The sequence below is a fragment of the Mauremys mutica genome, chromosome 1 (genome assembly GCF_020497125.1).
Source record: "Mauremys mutica isolate MM-2020 ecotype Southern chromosome 1, ASM2049712v1, whole genome shotgun sequence".
In the NCBI taxonomy this organism is placed as follows: Eukaryota; Metazoa; Chordata; order Testudines; family Geoemydidae; genus Mauremys; species Mauremys mutica.
In genome coordinates, this window is record NC_059072.1 from 107,829,255 (window position 1) to 107,854,531 (window position 25,277).

Sequence of the window (25,277 nt, forward strand, 5' to 3'; positions counted from 1 at the left end):
GAACCACCTAAGCTTGTGACCAAATGCCTGAGCCCATCCAGTCAGAGATTTTTCCAGGTTTCTGATACTGTGCTGGCTTTCTTGACTCATATCTGTCTCCATAACTTTGGGTTCATTTAAGTTAGAATATAAGAACAGCCATACTGGGTCAAATCAAAGGTCCATCCAGTCCAGTATCCTGTCTACCGACAATGGCCAATGCCAAGTGCCCCAGAGGGAGTAAACCTAACAGGTAATGATCAAGTGATCTCTCTCCTGCCATCCATCTTCACCTTCTGACAAACAGAGGCTAGGGACACCATTCCTTACCCATCCTGGCTAATAGCCATTAATGGACTTAACCTCCATGCATTTATCTGTTTCCTAGAGACTGGCTCCATGGGGTCCCTCACAAACTGGAGATGGTTACTGTGGGTTTGTCTTTAGTATAGCCTATGTACATACTCCACGAACTGAGCATTTGAGCTTGCTCCAAATCTGGGATGAGCCTATGTTGTGAAAACTGAAATACTCAAAATAGCACATGCATGTGAACGGACATAGGGTGTTAAAATTAAATTAACCCAGGGGTTCTCAAACTGGGGGTCAGGACCCCTCAGGGGGTCATAAGGTTATTACTGGGGGCCGCGAGCTGTCAGCCTCCACCTCAAACCCTGCTTTGCCACCAGCATTTATAATAGTGTTAATTATACAAAAAAGTTTTTAATTTATAAGGGGGGTCACATTCACAGGTTTGCTATGTGAAAGGGGTCACCAGTACAAAAGTTTGAGAACCACTGAATTAACCCCTCTGGAGCCTCAGGAAATGTAGGGGGAGGGGTGTCTCCCTTGGTAGGGTTGGGAAGGAGGTAGGTGGTGTAGGATATTGCTCTTCTCATGTGATCTCGCCCCCAGTGACTAATTTTAAATGAAGCTACCCTCCCCTGACATGAATCCCCCTATGGCACTGAAATGAAATATAGACTATAATTTGGCATTTGAGAAGTGAAAGGGATGGTAGCCCTAATGGAAAAGCTAACAGCTTGGCTCTTTTGCAAGCCTCAAACTGCTGAATGAGCTTTAGGGTAGGGAAGGCTGTGCCTCCCAAACAGCCTGGCCCTGCCCCCTATCCGACCCCTCCCACTTCCTGCCCCCCGACTGCCCCCCCCAGAATCCCTGACCCATCCTGCTCCTTGCCCCCCTCACCGTCCCTCAGAGACCATCCACTACCACCCCAGGACCCCACCCCTGCTCCCTGTCCCCTGACTGCCCCAACCCCTATCACCCCCTCGCTGAGTCCTGACAGACCCCTGGAACGCCCACGATCCAACCCCCCCATTCCCTGTCCCCTGATCGCCCCCCAACCTCTGCCCCCTCCCTGTCCCCGGGACTCCCTGCCCCTTAGCCACCCCCCCACCCCCCAGCCCTGGCCTCTTACCCCCAGCTCCCCTCTCACCCGGAGCCTCAGCGTATCCAGGAGCTTCGCTCAACAGAAGCAGCGTGTTTCCAGCGGGGCCTGAGCTCTGCCCGGCTCAGAGCCACGTGGTGAGGGGGTGGGGCTGGGAGCTCCTCGCTGAGCTCTGCTCCCTCCGCTCGGCCTGGAGCTCGCAGCCCCGCCCCTTCACCACGCCGCTCTGAGCAAGGTGGGGCTCAGGGGTCCCGCCGGAGCCACGCTGCAGCTGTCCGGGATGCTGCTGGATGGGCTGAGGCTCCGGGAGAGGAGGAGACGGGGCTGGGGAGGGAACCTCAGCCATGCTTGTGGGGGCCCCTGCGGAGCCCGGGGCCTGAGGCAAATTGCCCCACTTGCCCCCCCCTCTGGGCGGCCCTGCCATACTAATCACTCTTATGCCTTCTGATGAACCTCCAACTCTAATTGTAAATTATAATCTATTGCTGCTGGTCAGAAAAACTCTGATAAAACATTTTTCCATTGGAAATGTGCCTGGTTTCCTGCCACATCACTCACTTCACAGACTGGGGGGAACACCAGAGCTCCTAGGGTCTGCAGCTCCAGGATAGTTCACTATTTGGACTGTCTTGGAGTCAGTGACCTCTCGGCTTTCAGACTTCTGTGGCAATTGGCTCTCTACTGTTATCTTGACAACAAGAGTCTGGTCAGTTTCACAGTGTTGTTCAGTGGTGGGCACAGCAAATCTGGCAAGATTCATGTTAATTTCAGTCAGAAGCAACCAGGGCTTCCTGAGTCCTGGGTTCAGCTGCAGACCACCAGGTGAGCAATCAGGGATTCCAGGAATATATTTTGTTTTGGAAACACCATGCTTTGGTGTTGCCAAAATAAATTATTGCAGGATTTCAGTTCCATAAATTTTTTTTGTTTTTTTGCCCCAATTCAAAATGAATTTATTTTCTGAAATCTCAAAATTTTTCATTGAACTGAAATTCGGTTTCCTGGCTAGCTCTGCTTCCACTGTAGAGAAACGTGCTGGGGGTGAAAGGGAATGAGGGATGTACCTTACCTGTCCTATTTCTACACATGCACATGTATGCATTTTATTGGCTTACATCCCCTGTAGATACATTTTATGGGCAACATGTGAGCCTGGTGACCTCTCCTTCCAGCTTTTGACATTTTGCCTGATGTCATCATTCAGGCAAAGATGCTGGCAATTAGGGGGAAAATTGGAACATACTTTTGGATGCTCCTGTGAGGCAATTTTTTATGTTTCATTCAGTGAGTGGAAAATAATTTTGTTCCACCATAAACAAGTACTGTCTGTCGGAAACAAAAGCAATTTTCAAGTTCCCCCCCTGCCCCCCCCCCAAAAAAAACCCACAAAGGCCGAAGCAGCAGATGTTCCATGCATAGAGCAGCTGAGAAAGGATAGGACATGGTGCATATATTCCATCATAATGGCATTGCACAGAAAAATAAACATCAGAGAACCCTGACAGTTACAAACACGCTTTCTAATTTGGCCTCCCATGGGGCCCAATCCTTCATGGTGCTATGCACCTCCTAAGGTCAGTGGAAGTGGAGGGATACTTGAACTTCTGGTGTGGTTGTGTAATTCCGGCAGGATTTATTGTGTGCTGACCCACTTCATGTTATAACAACTCCGCTTGTCAGAATTTTTTCCAAAGCATGTGTTAGACTGTTATAGATACCATGACCTTTCTCAACTCTCTCCTGTTATTGGGAGGAGCATCATAGTCTAAGTATAACTAAAGAGTGTTATGAATTGCCTGGTAAAAAAAACAAACCACTGTCTGAATGCTGGTATTCTACCATCTTGATTCACCAAAACTTCCATGGCTATATATTTAGGAGTCCAGAAGGGGAGATGACTCTGGAGCTCGCAGTGAACACTCTGGACACTGAAAGGACATCCTCGTTACCCAGGATCCTTGCTGCAATTAACTTTATACAGCATGAGTGCTTCCAGAAAGCAGAAGCCAGAAGGAAAGTGAGTAATTGTTTTCAACTTCATGCTAGTGGAGCAAGGAATGTTCTGCATTTACTGTACTGTGTTGTCTGCCATTGAAAGAGAAAATGACAGTTTAAGAAGCATCATGGGAAACAATAAATAACATTCTAAGGCAGACTCTCTGCTGCTGCAATTTACTCCAGCACCATTGAAGTCAGTGGAGTAGCTCCAATTTACACTGGGAAAAAATCTGGCCCCCTATTTAGTATTTACGAGCTGTTGTGCTTACCATACAATTAATATGTATTTTCTGTTTCTCTTCTCCCTTCTCCATTTTTTAAAAATTAGGGACAATTTCATTAAAATAGATGTTCAGTTACAGTGGAGATGACAGCCTGATAAATACCTTGGTAGAAAGAAAATAGGTACTTTCATTGTGCCAGTGGAAATCAAAATGTGCTGTGGTGTTTGGACAGGAGTATACACTGTGGGATAATGTGAAAGAGCAAAATTATTTAAGGGTCTTTCTCATTTAAGTTGCAAAATCAGTTACTCGGTTATTTAGCACTACAATAGCTGAGGGTTGGGCATATAAATAAAAAAATAAAAACCCACATAACCTGCTGAATCTAGCTCAGCAAATTGCATGTAAATATAGTAAAATGAGTAGTGTGATTCCTCATTTGAGAAGAAAATGATCAATTATGGACCACTAATTCCAATATTTTTAAAAGATATGTGCCCAGAGTTAGGCTCCTAAATTCATATTAAGGCATCTAAATAGTGGCTTCATTTTCAAAACTATTGAGCACCCAGCAGCTCCCAGGAGCACCTAAATATGAACTTAAAAGCCTCACTTTAGACATGATTTTTTAAAAAGATCTTGGTCAAAATCTACATTTAGCAACTAAATGTCTATTTTAGATACCTAAACCAGTACTTGGATGGTAGTTGTGTGTCTAAATACAAATATGGGTATCTAAGTTTGATCACCCAAGTTTGAAAACTATGTTTTTATGACTGTATCCTGTTTATAGTTGAGGTGATACAGACCTGAGCTGCAAAGTTAAGACCTAAATTTGTACAGTACTTTCTCAGGGTTTAGGAGTAGTGTTTGTGTTGGATTGAGATTCACTTGCTCAGCAGATGGGTCTAACAAATCGTTATTAAGGCAAAACCCTCAGCAAGCGATTGTAGTAAAAATTGTACTGGGTGATCTCAAATCTTGATAGTGTAGGAAAGCCTAGATTTAGGAAGATGGTCTTGCTGTTTTTAATGGAACAAAAGCCTAAAAAAATACAAAATGTAGTAAAGCCCACCTTCCTCCTAAATAACCCAAGTGTTTGTACACCCTTCCAAGGCATACAAAGTAGAAACAGTACTTATTACATAGTTCTTGTTACTGCTGAGCATGCTGTCTTGTGAAATCATTGTGTAGACTATTACATGTGCTGGGTTTGTTTGCTTTGTATGGTAATGTTTAATCACTCTTACTAGACTTTTAACCATTGGAATAGCAAATAGATAAGTGACACAGATTTCTTTATTTTAAAGAGCCCTATTAGGTTATTTTACATAAAGGCTGAATTAAATAGTTTTGTTAAATAGAAACATTTACTTACAATATAAGCATTTTTATCTCTGTTGATTGTGAAACCACTTGTGTCAGACAGTAAAAATGCTGATCATGGTGGACTGCTGAATGTTCCCCAAACAAATTTTTCTATCCTTGGATCAGCAGCTTTATCAGGAATGTAGTGTCCCACAGTTTAGGGGGCGGGGGGAATGTAGACTGTATGCACGCCATTCCTTCTAGTCCATGTTTTATGGCATTTGGAACCCAGATACTGAGTATTTTGTGTGATCAGTTTTCATGATATATTGGATGCTATGTAGTGCTTTATTTATTACTAGGATCTTGTGTAACTGTGGCGGTGTCTGTAGTAATTCCATAGGTAAGGCTGAGTTGAGTTTTGCACTTAAAGCAGAGAATCAATCTCTTTATTATATAAGAGAAATACAGTGTATCTGCCCCAAATTACTGCAATTACTTTTTTAATACAGAATGAATTTTCTGAGAATTTACAAGTAAATCTGTTAATTTGTTTAGGAATTAAAATGAATTAAAAATGGGTCCTTTAAAGAAAGTGAGTATCTACTATCAAACTTTTTTTTTTCCATTTCCCCAAAAATACTCAGTAACACAATAACACAGACTCTTCAAGCGTCCCATTAAGTTAAAACTCACTGAAATATTGGGATATTTTGAATAGATTGATTCTTATCATCCATCCATGGTCATTTTCCCCCATTATTCTTTGTAACTGAAAGTTTCTCCTTCAGCAGAGACTGAAAGGTTAAAATGGCCTACAGAGAATATCACGAAGAACCTCTCTTTCAAAATGGCTGCTTTATCCAGTTGGTCTCAGTGGGACTCACATTACTGCTGACCTCAGCTGGTGGTCATTTTACGAAAGGTATCTTCTCTCTCTCTCTTTCATTGTTCTCAGTGGTTCTGAGTGTGTCTACTGCCACACAGCATAGGGGGCCACCACTGGAGTTTTCCCTGAGGACAGCTGTGTCCTCAATCCCATTGAGAACAAGGGGAGGTGGTAGCCATTTTGAAAGGAGCAGTTCTTTGTGACAAACTTTCAGTTATGGAAAATAATGGCAAAAAATTGCCACTAATCCTAATTATCTTTTCAAAAGCTAGCCTTTGCATCAAATGTACTCAAACTGGTAGGCTGGGAAGAGGGAGGAAAGTAATGTGTGCGCATGCATATGTGCATGCACAGAGAAATGAATTGGGGTGCAGGAGGCAGAAGTAAGCAGATATGTACATACAGGATAATGCACAAAGGTGCAGGAGGGAGAGAGAAATTGGATGGGTGGAGGTTTGTGGTGCAGGGGGGTGGAAGAGGCAGGGGGAATTTGGAGGAACAGAGGGAGGGGGAAACAAGATGTACACTCTGGCTGGTTTGCATTGCTCTAGCTAACTAAGCAGCTATAAACCTATTTTAGCTAGCCCCATATGCTTTGGCTACTATTTGCTGCTCCAGATTGGGGCAAAGTAGTCAAGAGTGTATCAAAGAATCTGGTCAGAAAAGTTAAAATTATTATCTTCATATAAAATATCAACCTTTTTTATATTTTCAAATCACTAAAAATATTACAGGGCAACATTCCCATTGAGTTTCTGGTTTAGGGTTCATGTGTGAATTTTTTAATTTGAAAAAATTAATCAAGGAAATTCCTGGACCACCTTAATTCTGCCCTGTCGCAGACCCAGCAACCTTCTCGTATAGTTAAAACTCATAAGCTATGTTGATTTTTTTTCCCGATTAGTACTTATTATTTTCCCCCATTATGCTTCATAACTGAAAGTTTCTCCTTCCTCAAAAATCTTAATTCTGCTTTGAAATGACAACAGTGCAAGAGCAATACAATAATGTTTAAAGCTTGTTAGTGTTTGTGGACCCTGCTTAGATTAAATGAGTTTCAAAGACACATTTGACTTTTTCCCCCTTTTATAGTGTCAGTACAGGGCAGAGTTAAGGTTGATTGGGTGCCCTAAACTGTGCATTACCAAACCGTAATGTGTTTGGATTTCCTTTAAATTTAATCTCTAAGTGTGAATTTCTTGGATTTCCTTGGTTTTGAGATAATTACAACCACCTTGTAATGTAGTCTACCCTAAATTACTGATATGTACTCTCAACCTTAACTCCATTTTAATGTTGTCTTTTTCTGGGAACATGTTATGTTGCTGTGTATACTAATCTTTTGTATGGATGGATTATTACTTGTTTGTTTCATTAAATGCCAGATGTTGAAGGGATTATATGGCTTACTGTGTTGGGTACATGCTACAGAGCATTTTCCTATTTAGGTCCCAGCTCAAATACACTTATGCTTCTGTTTTTCTGAGTTTATTCATTCAATTTTCTGGGTTTATTTTTAGCAGTTAGAGTTTTATGTAGATGTGAAAAAATCAGCATGTTTCTGGGTTTTCTCCTTGTATATATTGTAATATGCATTATTTATTACATTATGGTAGTATATATTTAGGGCTTTGGATTTTAGATTTTAACTGATAAACACTGATAAAATGCCCCTGATTTTTTTTTTTAAATCTGTTTATCCAATAAACACCAGAAAAAACATGAGAAATGGTTACTTGGATCTCAGGGCTTATCTGCACAGAGCAGTAATACAGACAACAGGGGTGCAATTTCTCAAGCACACTAACATGGTGCGCATTAATTGGCTTGTATAGACCCTGCTGATGTGCACTAAACATTCCTTGCTGTGCTTTAATGTAGTACTGTTTGAAGCAGAACAATGTTAAAGCACACTAGGGAACATTACAAAGAGATTAGTCATTACAGTATATACTACTGTATATACATATATATACATTATAACATATAATATTAAGTATACATTACTCTTTACAGTTTATATCCAGAGAGAGCCTCAAAACCCCCAGTGTTTGGACATCTACATACAACTCACAAATTGCTAAAAATAAATAAAAAAATGAAATTAATAAACCCCCAAAAACCAGAACTCTGTATATACAGTGAAGAATAATCTCTTCGTAATGTGCTGATTATGCTTTTAATATAGTTCTGTTTCAAACAGCACTATATCAAAGCACACTCAGAAACCCTAGTGTACACCAACACACGCTAGTGAGCTTTAGAAATCACACCCCCTATAGTCTGCATTACTGCTCTGTGTAGACGAGCCTTAGCTGCAAGCTACCATTTCCAGTGTTTATTAGACAAATACTGTTTTTATTATTATTATTATTTATTATTATTGGTAGTGGGGGGTGTTTATCAGTTAAAAACAAAAATCAGAAACCCTAAATACAATCTAGGTTAGCAGAGACCAAACCTTGTTCACGACCTTGGTGGTCTTAATTTACTTTCTGATGGACCAGTGTCTGCCTTTTAAAAACTACCGTCATAACTAGCACCCTTATTTTCAGTCTTGGCAGAGAGTCTCAAAATGGGTTGTGAAGGACAGTCCCAGCAGACCAGAGCTTGAGGAGCATTTGTGTGGCATCATGAAGGAAGCTTGTATTGCTGCTTCTTGTGTTGTACTTGTGTGGGTTAACAAAAGAGTTCAGTCTCCAGGTCTGGAAGCTTGACTGTGGGGCCTTTTACCGTTTCCTGGTCCATTCACACATCCAGGTAGAGTTCCTCTGGATGGAGTCCACTGATTCCTTGGATTCGTCTCAAAGCAGTGAATGTAGTCTGGGGTTCTCTACTGGATGTCCCTTTCGGGTTCCCTTGTTTTACACTTCCACCTGCACCTGTCCCCCTATTTTTATTCTTTGCCCCCCATAATCTGTTAGGCCCTGTGGCCCCTTCTTCATCTGAGAGCATGGCCCTCTGTTGTTTGGTGGATATAAATAGGCCAGTAGCTTTCATGAGCTCTAGAGTCACTGACAGTTACAAAAAGAAAGCCAGTAAAAATGTTTAAAGAAAAACTAAGAAAGCAATGTCAAAAGGACGTCAGGTTTGTAGCAGTAAGCAAATAGCCCTTCAGTGTTTGTGCTCTACTTATCTTGAGAGATGGCTATTTCTCTAGTTCACTCTTTGAGAATCAGAGTGCTGAAAGCATGGGGAACCAAGTCAGTAGTGTATTAGCAGGAAACTTTACCTTTTATGCAGCTGAGTCAAAGCAAAGGCAGGCATGCAGAGTACTTTGCCAGGGCATGAAGATAACAGGAGGCTTTGTTGCATTTCATTTCTTCCTATCTCAGCAGCTGCCAGTTAGATTAAATTCTTTTTATCATAGGGCTCCATGCTACCCATAATAGTTATATCACGTTTCTAAGTCTTGTATGTACAATCCTTGCTACACAAGGATGAGTTTGTCCAGAAGACCCTATTACATTATGGGATATTGGATTAAACCATTCCTAACTGCTTGACTGCAAGACATACTGCATAAGAAACATGTTCCTAAAGAAGCCAAAACTCATTTACACCACATTTTGGGATAACTGGGATACTGAGAGTTGCCAGAGCATATAATCCCTGAAAAATATTTTATTTCCCTACTACTGCTGTGATATAAAATGCTCCTTATTTTGCATTCTTTTTGGATCAGATCCTCACTATCTGGTCTTCTAAAAAGAGATTGAAGAGATATCTCTTCTATAGGTAATGCAGTGACTTAAGAATTGTCTAGATTTATTTAATTTATAATTGTGTGTACTCTGAGGCTTCATTTTATGTTTTTATTAAATTATTTTATAGTGTGCTACTGCTAAGAAGTGCCTAGTAAGTAAAATAGGTTATTTATTATGCCTTCAGCCCATGCAGCAGGGGACAACAAGGAAAGCTGCAGGCTGGCTAGCATGGGGAAATAATAATTTTGAACTTCTGTAGCACCTTCCGTCCACGACACTCAAAGCACTTTACAAATATTATTGCATTAAATCTAAGGACAACCCTGTGAGGTGCAGAATTATCATCATCCCCATTTTATAGGTGTAGAAGCTAAGGCACAAAGAGGTTAAATGACTTACATGAGGTTGCACAAGACAGTGGCATATTTGGGAACGGAACACTGCTCTCTCTAATTCCAGCCCCACGCTTTAAACCATGCTACCTCCCTTAGCTGTGGATTTTGACTGGGACTTATTCAGAAGCCCTAAGATAATGGGTTCCATACCAAAATTTATAATCAGAGCTGGGCAAACTTTTATTTGGGGGAAGGGAATAGCACATTTGAAAAATGCAATTTTGGGGTAACTGAAAACCATTCACATTTGACGAATAATTTAGGCTAGATACAAAATGAGGGGGAGGGAAATTTTAAAAAGCCAAAAACATTTTCAAAACAAAGTGTTTTGACATTTCTTTTCTAAACGACCTATTTGGTTTTGAAATGTCACTTCATTAGATCTAAACAAAAAAAATATGGTTTTTCATTTCAATAGGAAAACCTGAAAAAAATTACTTTCCGTTCAAAACTAACCAATTTTTTCCCAGACTTTTTAGTTCCACTGAACCAAAACTCAGTTATTCACTCCGCTCTACTTACAGTCATAGCCGGTTCACTGCCCTAACTATTAACAGTCAGAGCTTCAAATCATTCAGCCCACTGTTAGACCTAAGCGAATGAAAAAGCTCCCAGAAGCTATATTTGAGAAGGCATTTTTTTTCCTCGTAGCTAAACAATGAAAACACTTCTCTTTGGTTTCCTTTCCCAGGTTTATTTACTTGGTGGCATTCCCAAGCTTCTACAGCTTCTGAAAACGCAGAATGAGGACGTTCAGCGAGTGGCATGTGGAGCTTTGAGGAACTTGGTGTATGAGGACAATGACAACAAACTAGAAGTGTGTGAGCGGAACGGGGTCCCAGTCCTGCTCCATGTACTCAGACAAACCAAGGATGTGGAAACTAAAAAGCAGATAACAGGTAATACTTGCATGCAAGTTTGCAGTGCTCTACATAGTACACAGGCTTGCTGTAATATGTGTTTGTTTATTTAGCTGGATGATGGGTGGGTCAAACATAACCGGGAGAGGAACAAGGATTTAAAGGGGCATTGTCAGCTAGATAGGGCTCCTGTCCTCAGCCAAACCCTAAAGTCTTGATTCAAGGCCAGTTTGTTCTCCTAGGGGGTAATAGCCACATAGGAGCCAGGAAACTGCAATTTCCCTTCTCTAATCTTCTTCTGAGTCCTTGCTTTGGAGGGGCTCAATGGCCTACAGCTCTGGAGAAGAAAGTCGGGGGCCCTTTCAGACTCATACTGCTCTGAGAAATCCACTAGGGACAGAGGGCCACTGGTACCGATGCCGTGGATCTCTGCAGTAGCTCTGGCCCCCTGCAGAGTTATTCCTATAATAATAATCCCCAGAGTTATTCCTATAACTTTCCTGCCGTCAGAGCTATGTGAATGTCTTGTTAACCTGTCATAGTTCAGGAAAGTTTCGGAGCTTGGCAGTGCCAGACTTGACTCCTGTGAAAGTGAGAGGCTCATATGCTACAGCCTATGATTTTTCCTTAATGATGATGTAATCTCTGTATAAGACCAGGGCAGGAAGGACGCACATAGGAAGCACAGCACCAGAGTTCTGTATCTGAGGGAAAGAAGGTAAGCTTGAGGCAACGGCTAGCCTTTAAAGAGTATTAGTTAGCTATTCCCTCTGTGAAGAGGGTCAAGAAGTCTTCGGTCAGAATTCTTTGTGTGATATTTATTCTCCACCAAATGACAGAAAGGTTATCTAATTTTCATACACAGGAGAGCAGTGCATCCCGAACTTAGAAGCTCAACTTCAAGGTCACTGATTAGCTAGTGGCAGGACTGTTAGTTTTAGCCAGTTAAATCTACATTAAGCCAGTTCTGACAAGACTAAAATTTATCTCTCCGTTCCTAATATGTGTCTGTCTCTCTCTCTCACACACACGCACACAATGGAGTTCCCCTAAAGAAGCGTGACTCCAACTATATGCCTCTGGAGTATGTAGCCTATAGGTATTGGCTAGGTAAGGTGTAGATATAAGGTAAAATATAGGTATAAATTAAGACTGTACAGGCCCAAGTCTGTAAGACAATAGCTTAGCATAAGGCCTATAAAGCCTTAGCAGAAGTGACCCTATGTCACAAGGTATAAGATAAACATCTATGACTAGATGGCTGAAAGGTAACTGCAAAATATCAGTTGATGCTAGTTTAGATATTTTAAGATATTTTAACATCAGTAGATGTTCAGCATGAAAAGTGCCATGGCAACCAATTGACATATATGCTAATAAGTTTCTTATCAGAAGACAGCACCCCAGCGTTATCACAGTAGGAAGTTTAGATATGCACGGAGGAGGCCAGGCATCCTTATGAATATTCATGGTGGCCACAGAACTGTACATCAGGGCCGACTACGGCCTAAGCCATTGAGATCTTAGAATGCCAGGGATAGGATAGGCAGTCTAATAATGGTTATCTCACCAGTTTTAGGGTCTCTGCCAGGAATGGTGTGGATGTATGGCGTATCAGACGCTAGACGTAGTGACTGTCTTGTATTATCTCTATCTACTTTGCTGGGTCGGAATATTTGTACTTTTGCTAACTGTACTAATAAAAATATTACAAGTATAGCAAGGTGTGACAGGGACACTTGCCTCCTGTCAGCTGGGTGGGATGCTGCAAGCTTTCCTTCCCCAGGTGCTCCCTGTTGGTTGTTGACCTTACTAGGTGGGTCTTCAGTGGCACAACCCTCCAGCCAAGTCACACGGTCTAAAATGAAAGATCCCCTTCTGGGGCAACAAAGAGGTCTGCCGTCACCAGGGTCTTCGGTCCTGTTAACGCCTACCCTTCCCTTGAATATCATACAAGAAGATCTGGAGGACCTTGAAAACTGGAGAAATAGAAATGAGGTGAAATTTAATACTGCAAAGTATAAGGTCATGAATTTAGGGACTAACAACAAGAATTTTTTCTATAACCTGGGGACATATCCAGGGCTGCCCAGAGGGGGGCAAGTGGGACAATTTGCCCCGGGCCCCACAGCAGCCCCGCAAGCCCTGGCCCAGCGGCGGTCCAGGTCTTTGGCGGCATTTCAGTGGCGGGGGACCCTTCAGTGCTGCCAAAGAGACAGAGCGAGTGAAGGGCCCCCTGCCGCCGAAATGCCGCTGAAGACCCGGACTGCTGGCGGGTGAGTACAAGCGCCGCAGCTCCCCCGCTTTGCCCCAGACCCCCTGAATCCTCTGGGCAGCCCTGGACATATCAGTTGGAAGTGACGGAGGGGAAGAAAGATCGGGTATATTGGTTGCTCACAGGATGACTATGAGCCACCAGTCTGATGCGGCTGTGAAAAAGGCTAATGCGGTCCTAGGATGCATCAGGCAAAGTATTTCCAGTAGAGACAGGGAAGTGTTAATACCATTATACAAGGCACTGGAGAGACCTCATCTGGAATACTGTATGAGTTGTGGTCTCCCATGTTTAAGAAAGATGAATTCATACTGGAGCAGGTGCAGAGAAGGGCTACTAGGATGATCCGAGGAATGGAAAACCTACATTATGAGAGGAGATTCCAGGAGCTTGGCTTGTTTAGCCTAACCAAAGGAAGGCTGAGGGGAGATATGATTGCTCTCTATAAATACATTCAAGAGATAAACACCAGGAAGAGAAGGGAGTTATTTAAGCTAAGCACCAGTGTTGACACAAGAACAAATGGATCTAAACTGGCCATCCACAAGTTTAGGCTTGAAAAAAACCTAACTGGCTTCAAGACTGAACTTGATAAGTTTATGGAGGGGATGTTATGATGAGACTGCCTACAATGGCATGTGGCAGATCTGTGCCTGCTATTAGCAAATACCCCAATGACAAGAGATGGAGCACTAGATGGGGTGGGCTCTGAGTTACTACAGAGAATTCTTCTCCAAGTGTCTGGCTGGTGGGTCTTGCCAACATGCTCAGGGTTTAACTGATCACCATATTCAGGGCTGGGAAGGAATTTTTCCCCAGTTCAGGTTGGCAAGACCCTTTGAGGGGGAGGGGGTGTTTCGTCTTTGTAGCAGGGTGGACCCTGCTCCGGGGTTTTAAGGGGTTAGAAAGCAGCCTGGCAGGGCTTGAGAGCTGTGGCTGGAGGCTGCACTGATGGGGAAAGTGGCGGCAGCTGGGGCCACGCCCCAAACTGAAGCCCTGGGGATTATAAGAGGCAGGAAAGCCAGACCCCAGGCAGAGTCTCTCTCTGCTCCAGAGAGAGAAGGGCCTAGCTGCTTAGGGAGCTGAGAAGGCACCTAGGGTGAAGCAGGGCTGGGAACAGGCTGAGGAGCTGGGGAAGCTCCAGCCTGGACAGCCCCAGGCTGTGGCCTAGCAAAGGGCCTATAGGTACTGTGGGTTGCAGGGGGCAGCCCAGGGGTAGGACGAAGCAGCAGGTCCAAACCCCCTTTGCCTGTGATGAGTGGGCTGATACTGCAGTCTGCCCCAGGGTGTGGGGCTAGACCATGACTGTCAGTAGCCACTACTGAGGCAAGGCGGGGATAGTAGCGCGGGGTTCCCCTGGGAGGGGGAGACCCAATTATAGATAGCGGGCACCGGGTCCAGGGAGGGACGCCGGGGCCAGAGAACAGGCGGGTCACCAGCCTGCCGAGGGCGCTCCAGGGCTGGACTGAGGGACATTCTGGGACCAACCAGCAGGAGGCGCGGCAGGGGTGAGTACCGCCCGTTTACAGTGGCACCTGACCAGGGACCGTTAGAACCGCCCCTGATACAAAGGGCCAGGGCAAGAACTGCGGGACAGTTGCCCAGAGGACAACGGCCTTAAAGCATGGCGACAGAGGCTCTCGTTACATTCCTGGCTGAAAGCCAGCGGCAGCAGCAGGAGCAGCTCATAGACCAGCTGGGGGTCCTCCAGCAGCAATGGCTGCAGACCGTGGAGGCCCAGTATCAGGGCCTACAGCACGAATGGCTCCAGCAACTCGCCACCCTGTGGCCGAGCCCCGGTGGCAGCACACCAGGGGGCGCCGCTTCATCCGCACCCCCTGCGCCGCCTGTGCGGCTGACCAAGATGGGGCCCGAGGACGACCCCGACGCATACCTGGTGACGTTCGAACGGGTGGCGGCCGTCGCCGGGTGGCCATCGGACCGGTGGGCGACCATCCTCGCCCCCTATTTGACGGGGCCGGCTCAGAGGGCCTACCGGGACCTCCCCGACGCTGAGGCCCGGGTTTACGGTCGGCTGAAGGCAGCCATCTTGGACAGCTTTGAGGTAACCCCGGAGGCCTATCGTCGACAGTTTCGGGGAAGGCTTTACCCTCCGGGTGTCCGGCCCCGGGCTGTGGCCCAGGAGTTAAAGGATGCGGCGACTCGATGGCTGCAGCCGGAGCATAGAGCTCCCGCGGACATCACAGAGCAGATAGTGCTTGAAACAGTTTCCTGCACATCCTCCCGGCCTCCGCGAGGGCGTGGGTACTGCGGCAACCGCCCAAAGACGCTGAAAAACGGCCGTTAGCCTTATGGAAAAACTTTCTCGAGGCTGAGGCCCCTCTAGGACCGGCCGCCCGGGCCCCGAGTTCGGGGCCGGGCACTCTGGGACCGGCCGCCTCAGGAACGGCCCAGGGCACATGGACCTCAACAGGGGCCAGGCACCTTGGGCTGGAGGCCAGTGCCAGGGCCCAAAGACTGTTTCGCCTGTGGGCGACGGGGACACTTGAAAAGGGAGTGTCCCTACCAGACTCGAGTGCCCCCTGTGACGTTAACAGGGGGCCTCCGAACTTGTTGGGCGTGTGGGGAGCGGGGACACATAAAGAGACTATGCCCTCATAAGGCTCCCAAAGCCCGGGCCAAAGCCCACAACCCAGGGGCTGAGGCAGGGGAGAGGCAGCGAGCATGCTTCCTCTCCCATACTCCGTCCCCCTATCAAGGGCAAGGGCCCCTGGGGAAAAGGGGGGACGGGCCGGTAAAGCCTCGCCGTGAGTGGGGGACCCAGACAACGGCCGGGAGGGCCGACATGGGGACCCAAACGCGCGGGGAAAACCCACAAGGGACCGGGGAGGTCTACGGTGAGGACCCAGAACCTGAGGGAAGTGGACAGGCTTCTCCGAGAAATAGAGGGCCTGCGGAGAGAAAGAGACTCCCTGCGGGTCCAGCTAAGGAGAAGCCTGGGCCGGTAGAGCACCCTGCCTCCCCCGGTGGAGCGGTTCTTGAGGGGGAGGGTGTGTAGCAGGGTGGACCCTGCTCCGGGTTTTTAAGGGGGTTAGAAAGCAGCCTGGCAGGGCTTGAGAGCTGTGGCTGGAGGCTGCACTGATGGGGGAAAGTGGCGGCAGCTGGGGCCACGCCCCAAACTGAAGCCCTTGGGGATTATAAGAGGCAGGAAAGCCAGACCCCAGGCAGAGTCTCTCTCTGCTCCAGAGAGAGAAGGGCCTAGCTGCTTAGGGAGCTGAGAAGGCACCTAGGGTGAAGCAGGGCTGGGAACAGGCTGAGGAGCTGGGGAAGCTCCAGCCTGGACAGCCCCAGGCTGTGGCCTAGCAAAGGGCCTATAGGTACTGTGGGTTGCAGGGGGCAGCCCAGGGGTAGGACGAAGCAGCAGGTCCAAACCCCCTTTGCCTGTGATGAGTGGGCTGATACTGCAGTCTGCCCCAGGGTGTGGGGCTAGACCATGACTGTCAGTAGCCACTACTGAGGCAAGGCGGGGATAGTAGCGCGGGGTTCCCCTGGGAGGGGGAGACCCAATTATAGATAGCGGGCACCGGGTCCAGGGAGGGACGCCGGGGCCAGAGAACAGGCGGGTCACCAGCCTGCCGAGGGCGCTCCAGGGCTGGACTGAGGGACATTCTGGGACCAACCAGCAGGAGGCGCGGCAGGGGTGAGTACCGCCCGTTTACAGTCTTCCTCTGCAGCATTGGGCACGGGTCGCTTGCAGATTTAAACTAGAGTAAATGGGGGATTCTCTGTAACTTGAAGTCTTTAAACCATGATTTGAGGACACCAGTAACCTCAGCAAGAGGTTCTGGGTCTATTACAGGAGTGGATGGGTGAGGTTCAATGGCTTGCAATGTGCAGGAACTCAGACTAGACGTTCGTGATGGTCTCTTCTGGCTTTAAAGTCTGAGACAGAACACCTTTCCTAAGGGTAATTATCTCCCTTGTGCACAGTGGGGCTCTCGTAATAACTCCCAAACTCCAGAGTGTTAATAGGCTTCTCTAATAAATCCATATGATACTAGACCAGGTAACAAGTAGCAGACTGCAAATGGGTGGCATGGACTGACATATAAGGTAGGGAAATGGGGCTGGGAACAATCATACTATGTGTGATGTACCCCTTAATGAAATATGTAAATTATGCTGTGAAACAATGTGGTGATGTATGCTGCTTACAGCAAGTGCTACCTTCTGCCACATACTCTGTGAACCCCAGCAGAGGGTGAGAGGAGGAACCCATGTCAGCACACCAACCTGACTGGCTGTGATGCTAGTACTGGGGATTGGAAGTTTCATAGAATATCAGGGTTGGAAGGGACCTCAGGAGGTCATCTAGTCCAATCCCCTGCTCAAAGCAGGACCAATCCCCCAGGCAGATTTTTGCCCCAGATCCCTAAGTGGCCCACTCAAGGATTGAACTCACAACCCTGGGTTTAGCAGACCAATGCTCAAACCACTGAGATATCCCCGCTCCCTGTTGAACCAGTGTGTTTTATCCAGATGTGGCAAACAACTGCAGGGTTCCCTGTAGCATTTTCTGTGGATCTCTGGCCTAGTCACAGAAAGGTGAAGTGACTTCCTCAGAGTCACACTGGAAGATATGGAGTTGTTAGCTTCATAACTGCATTGTAACTATTAAAGAAAGGAAAAACTTAAATTTGCCCCCAGTTTAACATGCAAGCTAATTAAGATATTTGAATTAGATTCTTTTTAGGCAGGGAAGGAAGTTACAAATTACTTGTAGGAGAAGAGTATGTCTGGTTGGGAAAGTGGGTTTTAGCCCATGAAAGCTTATGCCCACATAAATGTGTTACTCCCTCTAAGGTGCCACAAGGTCTCCTCATTGTTTTTGCTGATACAGACTAACACGGATACCACTCTGAAACCTGTCAGTATGCTAGTAGTGGCATATGTTTCTTCCCTTAGAGAGCTGATTCGTGCAAGATGGGAGGGTTTTCCTTTTAAATTATTATTTCTTTCTATGACAGCTCGGCCTGTCTGTGCTGTAATCCTGCCTGCAGGAGAAATTTTCTTTCATTTCTTAGATGAATGTTGCACAATAACAAGATCAAGAGGTTAGACACTCCCCTGCAGGCTTACCTGGCTCACCTTCAAAAGCTGATTTTTTTTTGTTCTGGGTGTTCTACTTTCTGATCCCTGCTGAACTCTCTACATAATCAACAAATACGCTGTTTGATGCAGACAAGGCGGTGAAATGAGGACAGACCCATGCATGGAATTAAGCAATAGGCCGCAACTTTTATTTAACTTTTGCACACAGGAGGGTTGCTACCCACCCATCACCCAGACTCTCCTGTAGCAGGCATTTAATTGGCTCCAGTGCAGGGGTTACAGGGCTCCTTACCATATAACCTATAATGTGGGGTAGGCTCTCCTCAGCCTACCCTGCCAGGACTCAGCTCTCTCTGAGTCCTAGCACGCTCCCAACTGCGAGAGGCATAGGTGCCAACTCCATGGGTGCTCCAGGGCTGGAGCACTCACGGGAAATAAATGGTGGGTGCTGAGCACCCACCCGCAGCCCCCCCTACCAGAACCTCCCTCGCCCCCCCAGCGGCTCCTGCATGCCGGCAGGCCCCACTGATCAGCACCTCCCCCTCCCTCCCAGTGCTACTGCCTGCCACAGATCAGCTGCTTTGCAGCGTCAGGAGGCGCTGGGGGGGAGGAGGGAGGGCGCAGCATGCTCGGGGGAGGAACTGGGTGGGGAGGGAAGAGGTGGGAAGAAGCAGGGCAGGGATAGGGTTTTGGGGGAAGGGGTGGAGTGGGGGTAGGGTCTGGGCTGAGCTGGGGGGGGGAGTTCTCCCCCCCCCAGCAGATTAGAAACTTGGCATCTATGGTGAGGGAGTCAGAGGGTGCCAGGGCTGGCTCTAGGTTTTTTGCTGCCCCAAGGGGTGGGGGGGAAACACACCTCAGAGAGCGCAACTGCTGAAGTAAAAAAAAAAAAACCCAAAAAAACAAAAAACCCCAAAACCTCTGAGAGCTCCTGGAATGCCGCCCCTGAAATTGTGCTGCCCCAAGCTTGGTTTGCTGGTGCCTAGAGCTGGTCCTGGAGGGTGCAGTGCAGCAGGGTGGGGTCCTCAGCCCACGGTTGCCACAAAATCTGACCCTAGCCCACAAACGCCACAAGGTCTCACCCTAGCACATGAGCCCAAGGCCCATCACCAAAATCCCAGGTCTTTCACCTCTGGGAACCGTCCATTTATCCTTTTCACTGCACTGGAACCTGACTGCAAGCGGCGACGAATTAACAACTCAACCCAAGTACCTGAGTTAGGTACTAAGTGCATTCCTACTTAACCCACTGTGGCTTGAAGGTGCCAAGAGGAAGGCAAATAACTCTCTGATCCATGGCCAATTGGCCCATGAGAGGAAAAAATTCCTTCCTAGCCCGCAAATGGGCAGTTGGCTAGGCCAGCAGCAGCTGTCATGCCGGGTTCCCATTCCTAGTTCAGAGTGGGTCCGGTGGGGCTGCTGGAATGGAGCCAAAAGAGGCTCCACGTAGCCCCTGCACCAGGTTAAATCCTGGGAGCAGGTGAATGCTTCCCACCACTGGCCAATGGGTGGCAGAGGCTCCCAGGAGGGGAAGGGCTACCTAGTGTCCCTCAGCGAGTGTCTCCTCCTTTGCTGCTGAGACTGGATCCCCTCGCCACCGGTCTCATCAAGTTCCCCCACCCATTGAGGCAGATGGGTGGCATTTCTCTCAGCATCACTCTGGTGAAGTGGGTTTTAGCCCACAAAAGCTTATACACAAATAAATGTGTTAGTCTCTAAGGTGCCACAAGGACTCCTCATTGTTTTTACTAGCATACTGTGTAGCATATCTGAAGGTAAAGGGCCTGATCCTGCAGACATTTTTGCATGTGAGTAACTTGATTCACGCCTATAGTCTCAGTGGGATTGCTCAAATGGGTAAAATTAAGCATGTGTGGGAGTGTTTGCAGTATCAGCAACATTTTAAATATTTTGGCAGCTGTGAGTCTTCTGTTCGAGGTGCTTTTATTTTTTTCTCATTTTTATATAACACCTGTGTTCCTGTGACAAATTGATATATGTTGTTTTGTTACATGAATTTTGTTTTACAGTAGCCAGTTCACAACATATTCTACTTGGACCCTCCCATTTTACTTCCTATTTACTGCACTGGTTTTTGTTTGTGTTTCATTTTTCCTAGAAGAAAGTTTTTGTAATACACAAGTGTGGCAGCATTTCCAACATTTGAGTGTTTTTTTTCCCCACCGTTGGCAATTATTGTAATTAAAACACATGTTGTATCTAGGTATTATAAAGGAAACGTTATCCATGAGCTGCTGAGAGGAACATCAGCCCTGCACTGTGCTGCTTTTTTAAAGGATGAGGTTTATAAAAGTCAGAGCAGCAAGCTGGAAAAACAATCATTCTCTTTGTAGTTCAGAGCAGCAGTTTACATATTTCACTCAGAAAAGTACCTTTAAAATCCTTGGCTTAGTCTGTTAGTTTTTCCCCTACACTATTCTAACTAGTTAAAACTAGCTATGTAGACTGTGAACATACACAGTATACAGCACCCCTTCCTGAGTGTTCTTTTGGCTGGCTGGCTGGCTGGAAGATAACAGAATTCCAGACATTACTATTTTCACTCCTGTGACGAATTCTGCTGTTAAATGTGGAAGAAACTTAGTAACAAGAATCTCTCATCTTGGTGTCTGCAATGTATGATGGTGATGTGCAAAATATTCTGTAGTGAAGTATTGTTGGTGAGCTAAAATTCCACCCATGACCAGGAAGGAGGAAGGGGAGTGGGTATGACAAAGGTGGTCAGGGGATTTGCTGATTCAGAGCTTCCCCATTGTGACCTCCACCAAGGGGAACTTCAAAATGCCCACACCTGCATGACCTCAAAGGTATACTGCCTCCCTGCCTCTGGAAAGAAAATAAAAGTAAGAAAAGGTGAGATTTCTGGAGGGCAGCCTTAACGGCCCCACCCTCCAAAAAGAAAGAATTTACTGTCTTATACCATCTCCTGTGTCACACCCACCTCCATCCTCAGTTTGGGATTTTCTTGTCAAACTGCTTATAACTAGCTTTCTTTGAGTACCTGCCAATGGTAAAGAAAATGCAATGACAGTCATAATTATACAGTGGTACCTATTGACAGACCCACATGTTCCAGACCGGTAGTTCTCTTTGCAATATCAGGCTACAGCTTCCACTGCTGCTCCTAGAAAATAAAAGGCAATACATTCAAAGGGCCATATACTTGCTATAATCCACCCATTGAAGTCCATGGGAGTTGTGAGTGCAGATGTTAGGAGACTTAGGATAAGTTTCTCAGGTGACATGAATGGACCTAGTACTTCATAGCTCTGTTGATATCATTGGAGCTATGCCAATTTACCCCGGCAGTTTCTTTACCTATATACAGAAAACAGAACTAATCACATTCTCAGTACCTTTGCTCCCTTTTCTTCTCCATTTCCCTTGAGAGTAGATATGTGAATGAGTAGTTACCTGTTATCTAGTTACCCAGAACACCTTCTCATTATTCCCTTCTGGGCTTTGGAACCCCACCATGTGGTTCAGAGCCTTCCATCTTTATCCTTTGACATAGTGTGTATACTATGTTGCAATAGCTCCATGGTGGGGGAAGGGAGCTCTCACTCATTTGATTTGTGTGTTTAGTTACATTATGGCTTTTTTTTTTTTTTGAAGTATGATAGCTAAAATATATATCTTGAGAGAGAGAGAGCAAGGAAAGTAAATTAAAAAAAAACTCATCAACTCTGAGCGGAAACTCAGAAACATGCAGTCACTTCTGTTACCATTGTAGGCCCCTGGGCACTTCTTACCTGCTTGTGCAGGTACAGTAAATGCCAAATGGAGTTCTTTGATCATTGTTCCTCACTAGCTGCCTGTCTCCTGATTTTTGGCATTGCTTTTCACTAATTGGTCACTGCTACATAGGAGAGAAGTTCTTCTATACTTGGTTGATACTACAGAGTTTTCCTTTCAAAGGAAAAAGACAGTGTTGTATTTAAGGACAAAACCTTAGCTTGCAGACTTCAATTTAAATTGTTTTAAGTCCTTTGTCAATACTTTCAGTATTAAAAGCTATGTACACATAGTAAGAGCAACAGTGCAATACTTGTCCAGTAAACTAGTATTACATGAACTATTAAACATCTGACTTGCTCAGTTAAAATTCCTGTTTAAATTTAAATATATGCAGTAAAATACCATAAATCAATAGTTCTCAAACTTTTTTTTTTTTTTTGGCGGACCATTTGAAAATTGCTGAGGGTCTCGGCGAACCACTTAATGATCTTTCCAAATGTTGTTTGTGCCATTAACTAACTATTGTAAAGCACTTTGGATAAAAGCACTATATAAAAAAACCCTTCATAATTAACGTTTTTTTTGTTCTACAAATAAAAGCACACAACTCATATTTTAATATCAGTAGTCTTACCTTTCTAATGCGATGGATGTGCCCTCTTTCTCCCAGTGCATCAGTTGGGCCTGGGAAGGAGGGGGGTGTCTCCCCCACCCCAGCAGCCACAGAGCTGAGGCTGGGAAGGAGAGACGTTTCTCCCCAGCAGCCGCAGCTCTGGAGCTGGGGAAAGTGCCCTATTTCTCTGGCAGCCGCAACCCTGCACATCCCAAATTCCCCCCACCCCCTCTTCTCACCCCACTGCCCCCTCCCCCCTATTCCCCTCAAGGCCACCACCTCACCTTACATGTGAGTCTTCTCCAGGGTCCAGGCATCTAATTAGTGGAGCCATGCCTGCATAACTCCACTAATTAGGTTGGTGACCCTTCATTCTCTTGTGTGTATCCGCCCAGGTGCACACCTTAGAGGGAACTATCCACGGACCACCTGAATGGAGCTCGCGGACCACTGGTGGTCCGTGGACCGCAATTTGAGAGCCTCTGCCATAAATCACTGTGCCTTTCCTTCTGTGCTTGATACACTGCCATGCCATGGGAATTTGTGATATCGGTTCCATCACATTGATGCTTTAGGTCTAATATAACTGAGGATAGCAGGATTGAGTTGTCTTTTAAAAGTTATCAAATTTTCACCTGATCCAAAGCCGACTGAAGTCAATGTGCGTCATTAATTACAGTGGGTTTTGGATTAGACCTTGTAAACTGAGTTCTTGTTGCCATTCTAATTTATTTTGGCTATTGAAGGTTTGCTGTGGAACTTGTCCTCCAATGACCAGCTGAAGACCCTGCTGATCAGAGACACCCTGGACCCACTGACAGAGACCATTCTTATCCCCTACTCTGGTTGGCCAGATAGAGATTACCCAAAATCGAGTATTGTATCTGACCCTGATATCTTCTACAATGCCACAGGATGCCTGAGGTGAGTTCTCCATCTTCAAATACCCTAAATGCTACTGATGATAAAGCTGGATTGAACACTTTTTTTGAACTTTACATGCTTCCAAGCACAGAGGGGAATGTCTTGTTTTCAGGCTGATGTGTAGGTCAGATTTTGAAATGCCAACCTAGTGCGTATCTGAACTGAACAGCTGCTGTTGAGTATCATAAAAACAACTTTATTTATAAAGTTCCTACAACTCTCTCAAAGGAGTGCAGCTAAACCATTTCAGTAAAAATAACCAGTAATCAAGGACCCAGTTATGCAAGCCTTATTCTTGCAAATAGTCACATTGAAATCAAGGGGAAGGCTCATGTGAGCAGGAACTGTTGCTGTGGCTTGCAGGATTGGGCCCTAAATATTATACTATTAAAGGTCTTTTAAAAAATTGCACCATTACACAGTCTGTGCAGGGGAGGGGAGAGTCATTTAGTCTAATACAAGGGAAGACAGTCATTTTTAAAAAAAAAAAAAAGGAAAAAATATTTTCCAGTCAGTTTTGTAAAGTGTAGAGGGATGGGTGAAGCTGAGTATCCAGCTTTCCACACCGAGGGGCCGTTGCAGCAAAGCTCTCTCACCTACAGATCTAAACTGTGGATGCTGAAAGGTAGTGGTCATCTCCACAGGGAAGAAATGTCAGAGCACATATACCTCGTCCACAAAAGTATTGCCTCTGACCCAGCTGTCACATCACTTGCAGAATCAATGCCTGTTTAGTTTTGTTCCATATAATTGATAGGAACGGTGAAGTTCTCATTCAAATATCTAGTAGCTGGTCCTTTGGCAGTCTCACAAAAACATGTCTGCCCTTTTGCTCTCTCCCTCCCATACACACCCTAAATACTTAACATACTCACACTCAGCTTTGGGTATTTGTCAGTACCTCTGGACAGCTGGGTGGATTTAGGATTGCAGTAAATGAAGCATTATTATTTAAAAAGTAATATTGCAATGCTCAGTGATGCGCGTGGAGAATAACAGTTAAACCAATAAGTTTGTTTAGTTATTTTTTTTATTGTGCTACAATGAAACATTGTTATGGGAAGTACTTACAAATTATAGTAAGTATCCTCAGTACGTACATACAAAGAAACCTGTCTTAAGCATTCAAGTGACTGATGTATCAATTCCTTGATTAGAATGTGGCCCTCTAATAAAGGTGAAGCAGAGCTGTATTGTGTGCATGTATAGCTACTTTGGGGATGGTTTCTTAAGATATTATCAAACAAGGTGGCAGGCTGCATGTTATATTGATTTTACTATAATGGGTATATTTTCTGAAATTCTGGGTTCACTGACAGCTCACAGGCAAGACTTTAGAAATGTGGTCACATTTATAATTAATGAAGCTGAGCATATTGTAAAACAATGGCTTGTGCAGCCTCTGGAGAGGAGGTTCCAGGTACATGAGTAATTCAAGTGCTTCTGTGGTGAGTCTGTGACACTGGGATCAATCCCATGCAGAATTTGCTCCTCTGCCTTCCCAGCTGTTGTAACAGTGCTGTGAAGCTGTGATGTAGCAAGGGGAAGGACATCAGACACATGTTGCATTATTTATGGTCCTCGAGCTGGCCAAAATATTTCTATCCCATGCTGGTGTACTGCATCTGCTTGAGTGAGACTGGATTCCAGAGGTCCCCACACACCCAGCCCACTGAAAAGAATCACCGTAGGTGACAATTTAATTTGTGAACTCAGCAATAAGGCATTTAGGTTCTGATCCAGCACTAAGTAAAAAGGGTCTTTCCATGGACTTTAAGGAGTCAGGATCATTGAATAACCAGATGAGTAATTTACAAACTATTCACTCTGGAATTGTAAAACAGACACTATTCCAGGGGTCGGCAACC

General features: G+C 45.4%; 1 protein-coding gene across 1 annotated transcript in view; it reads left to right on the forward strand.

Annotated features, from left to right (window-relative positions):
- The window catches only part of PKP2 (plakophilin 2), a 74,444-nt gene that overhangs the window by 24,772 nt on the left and 24,395 nt on the right, over positions 1–25,277 (forward strand). Inside the window, exons 4-6 of the mRNA XM_044989975.1 lie at positions 3,266–3,404; positions 10,600–10,807; positions 23,232–23,409. Of these exons, the coding sequence (XP_044845910.1) occupies positions 3,266–3,404; positions 10,600–10,807; positions 23,232–23,409 (525 nt within the window). The remainder of the gene's footprint in view (positions 1–3,265; positions 3,405–10,599; positions 10,808–23,231; positions 23,410–25,277) is intronic.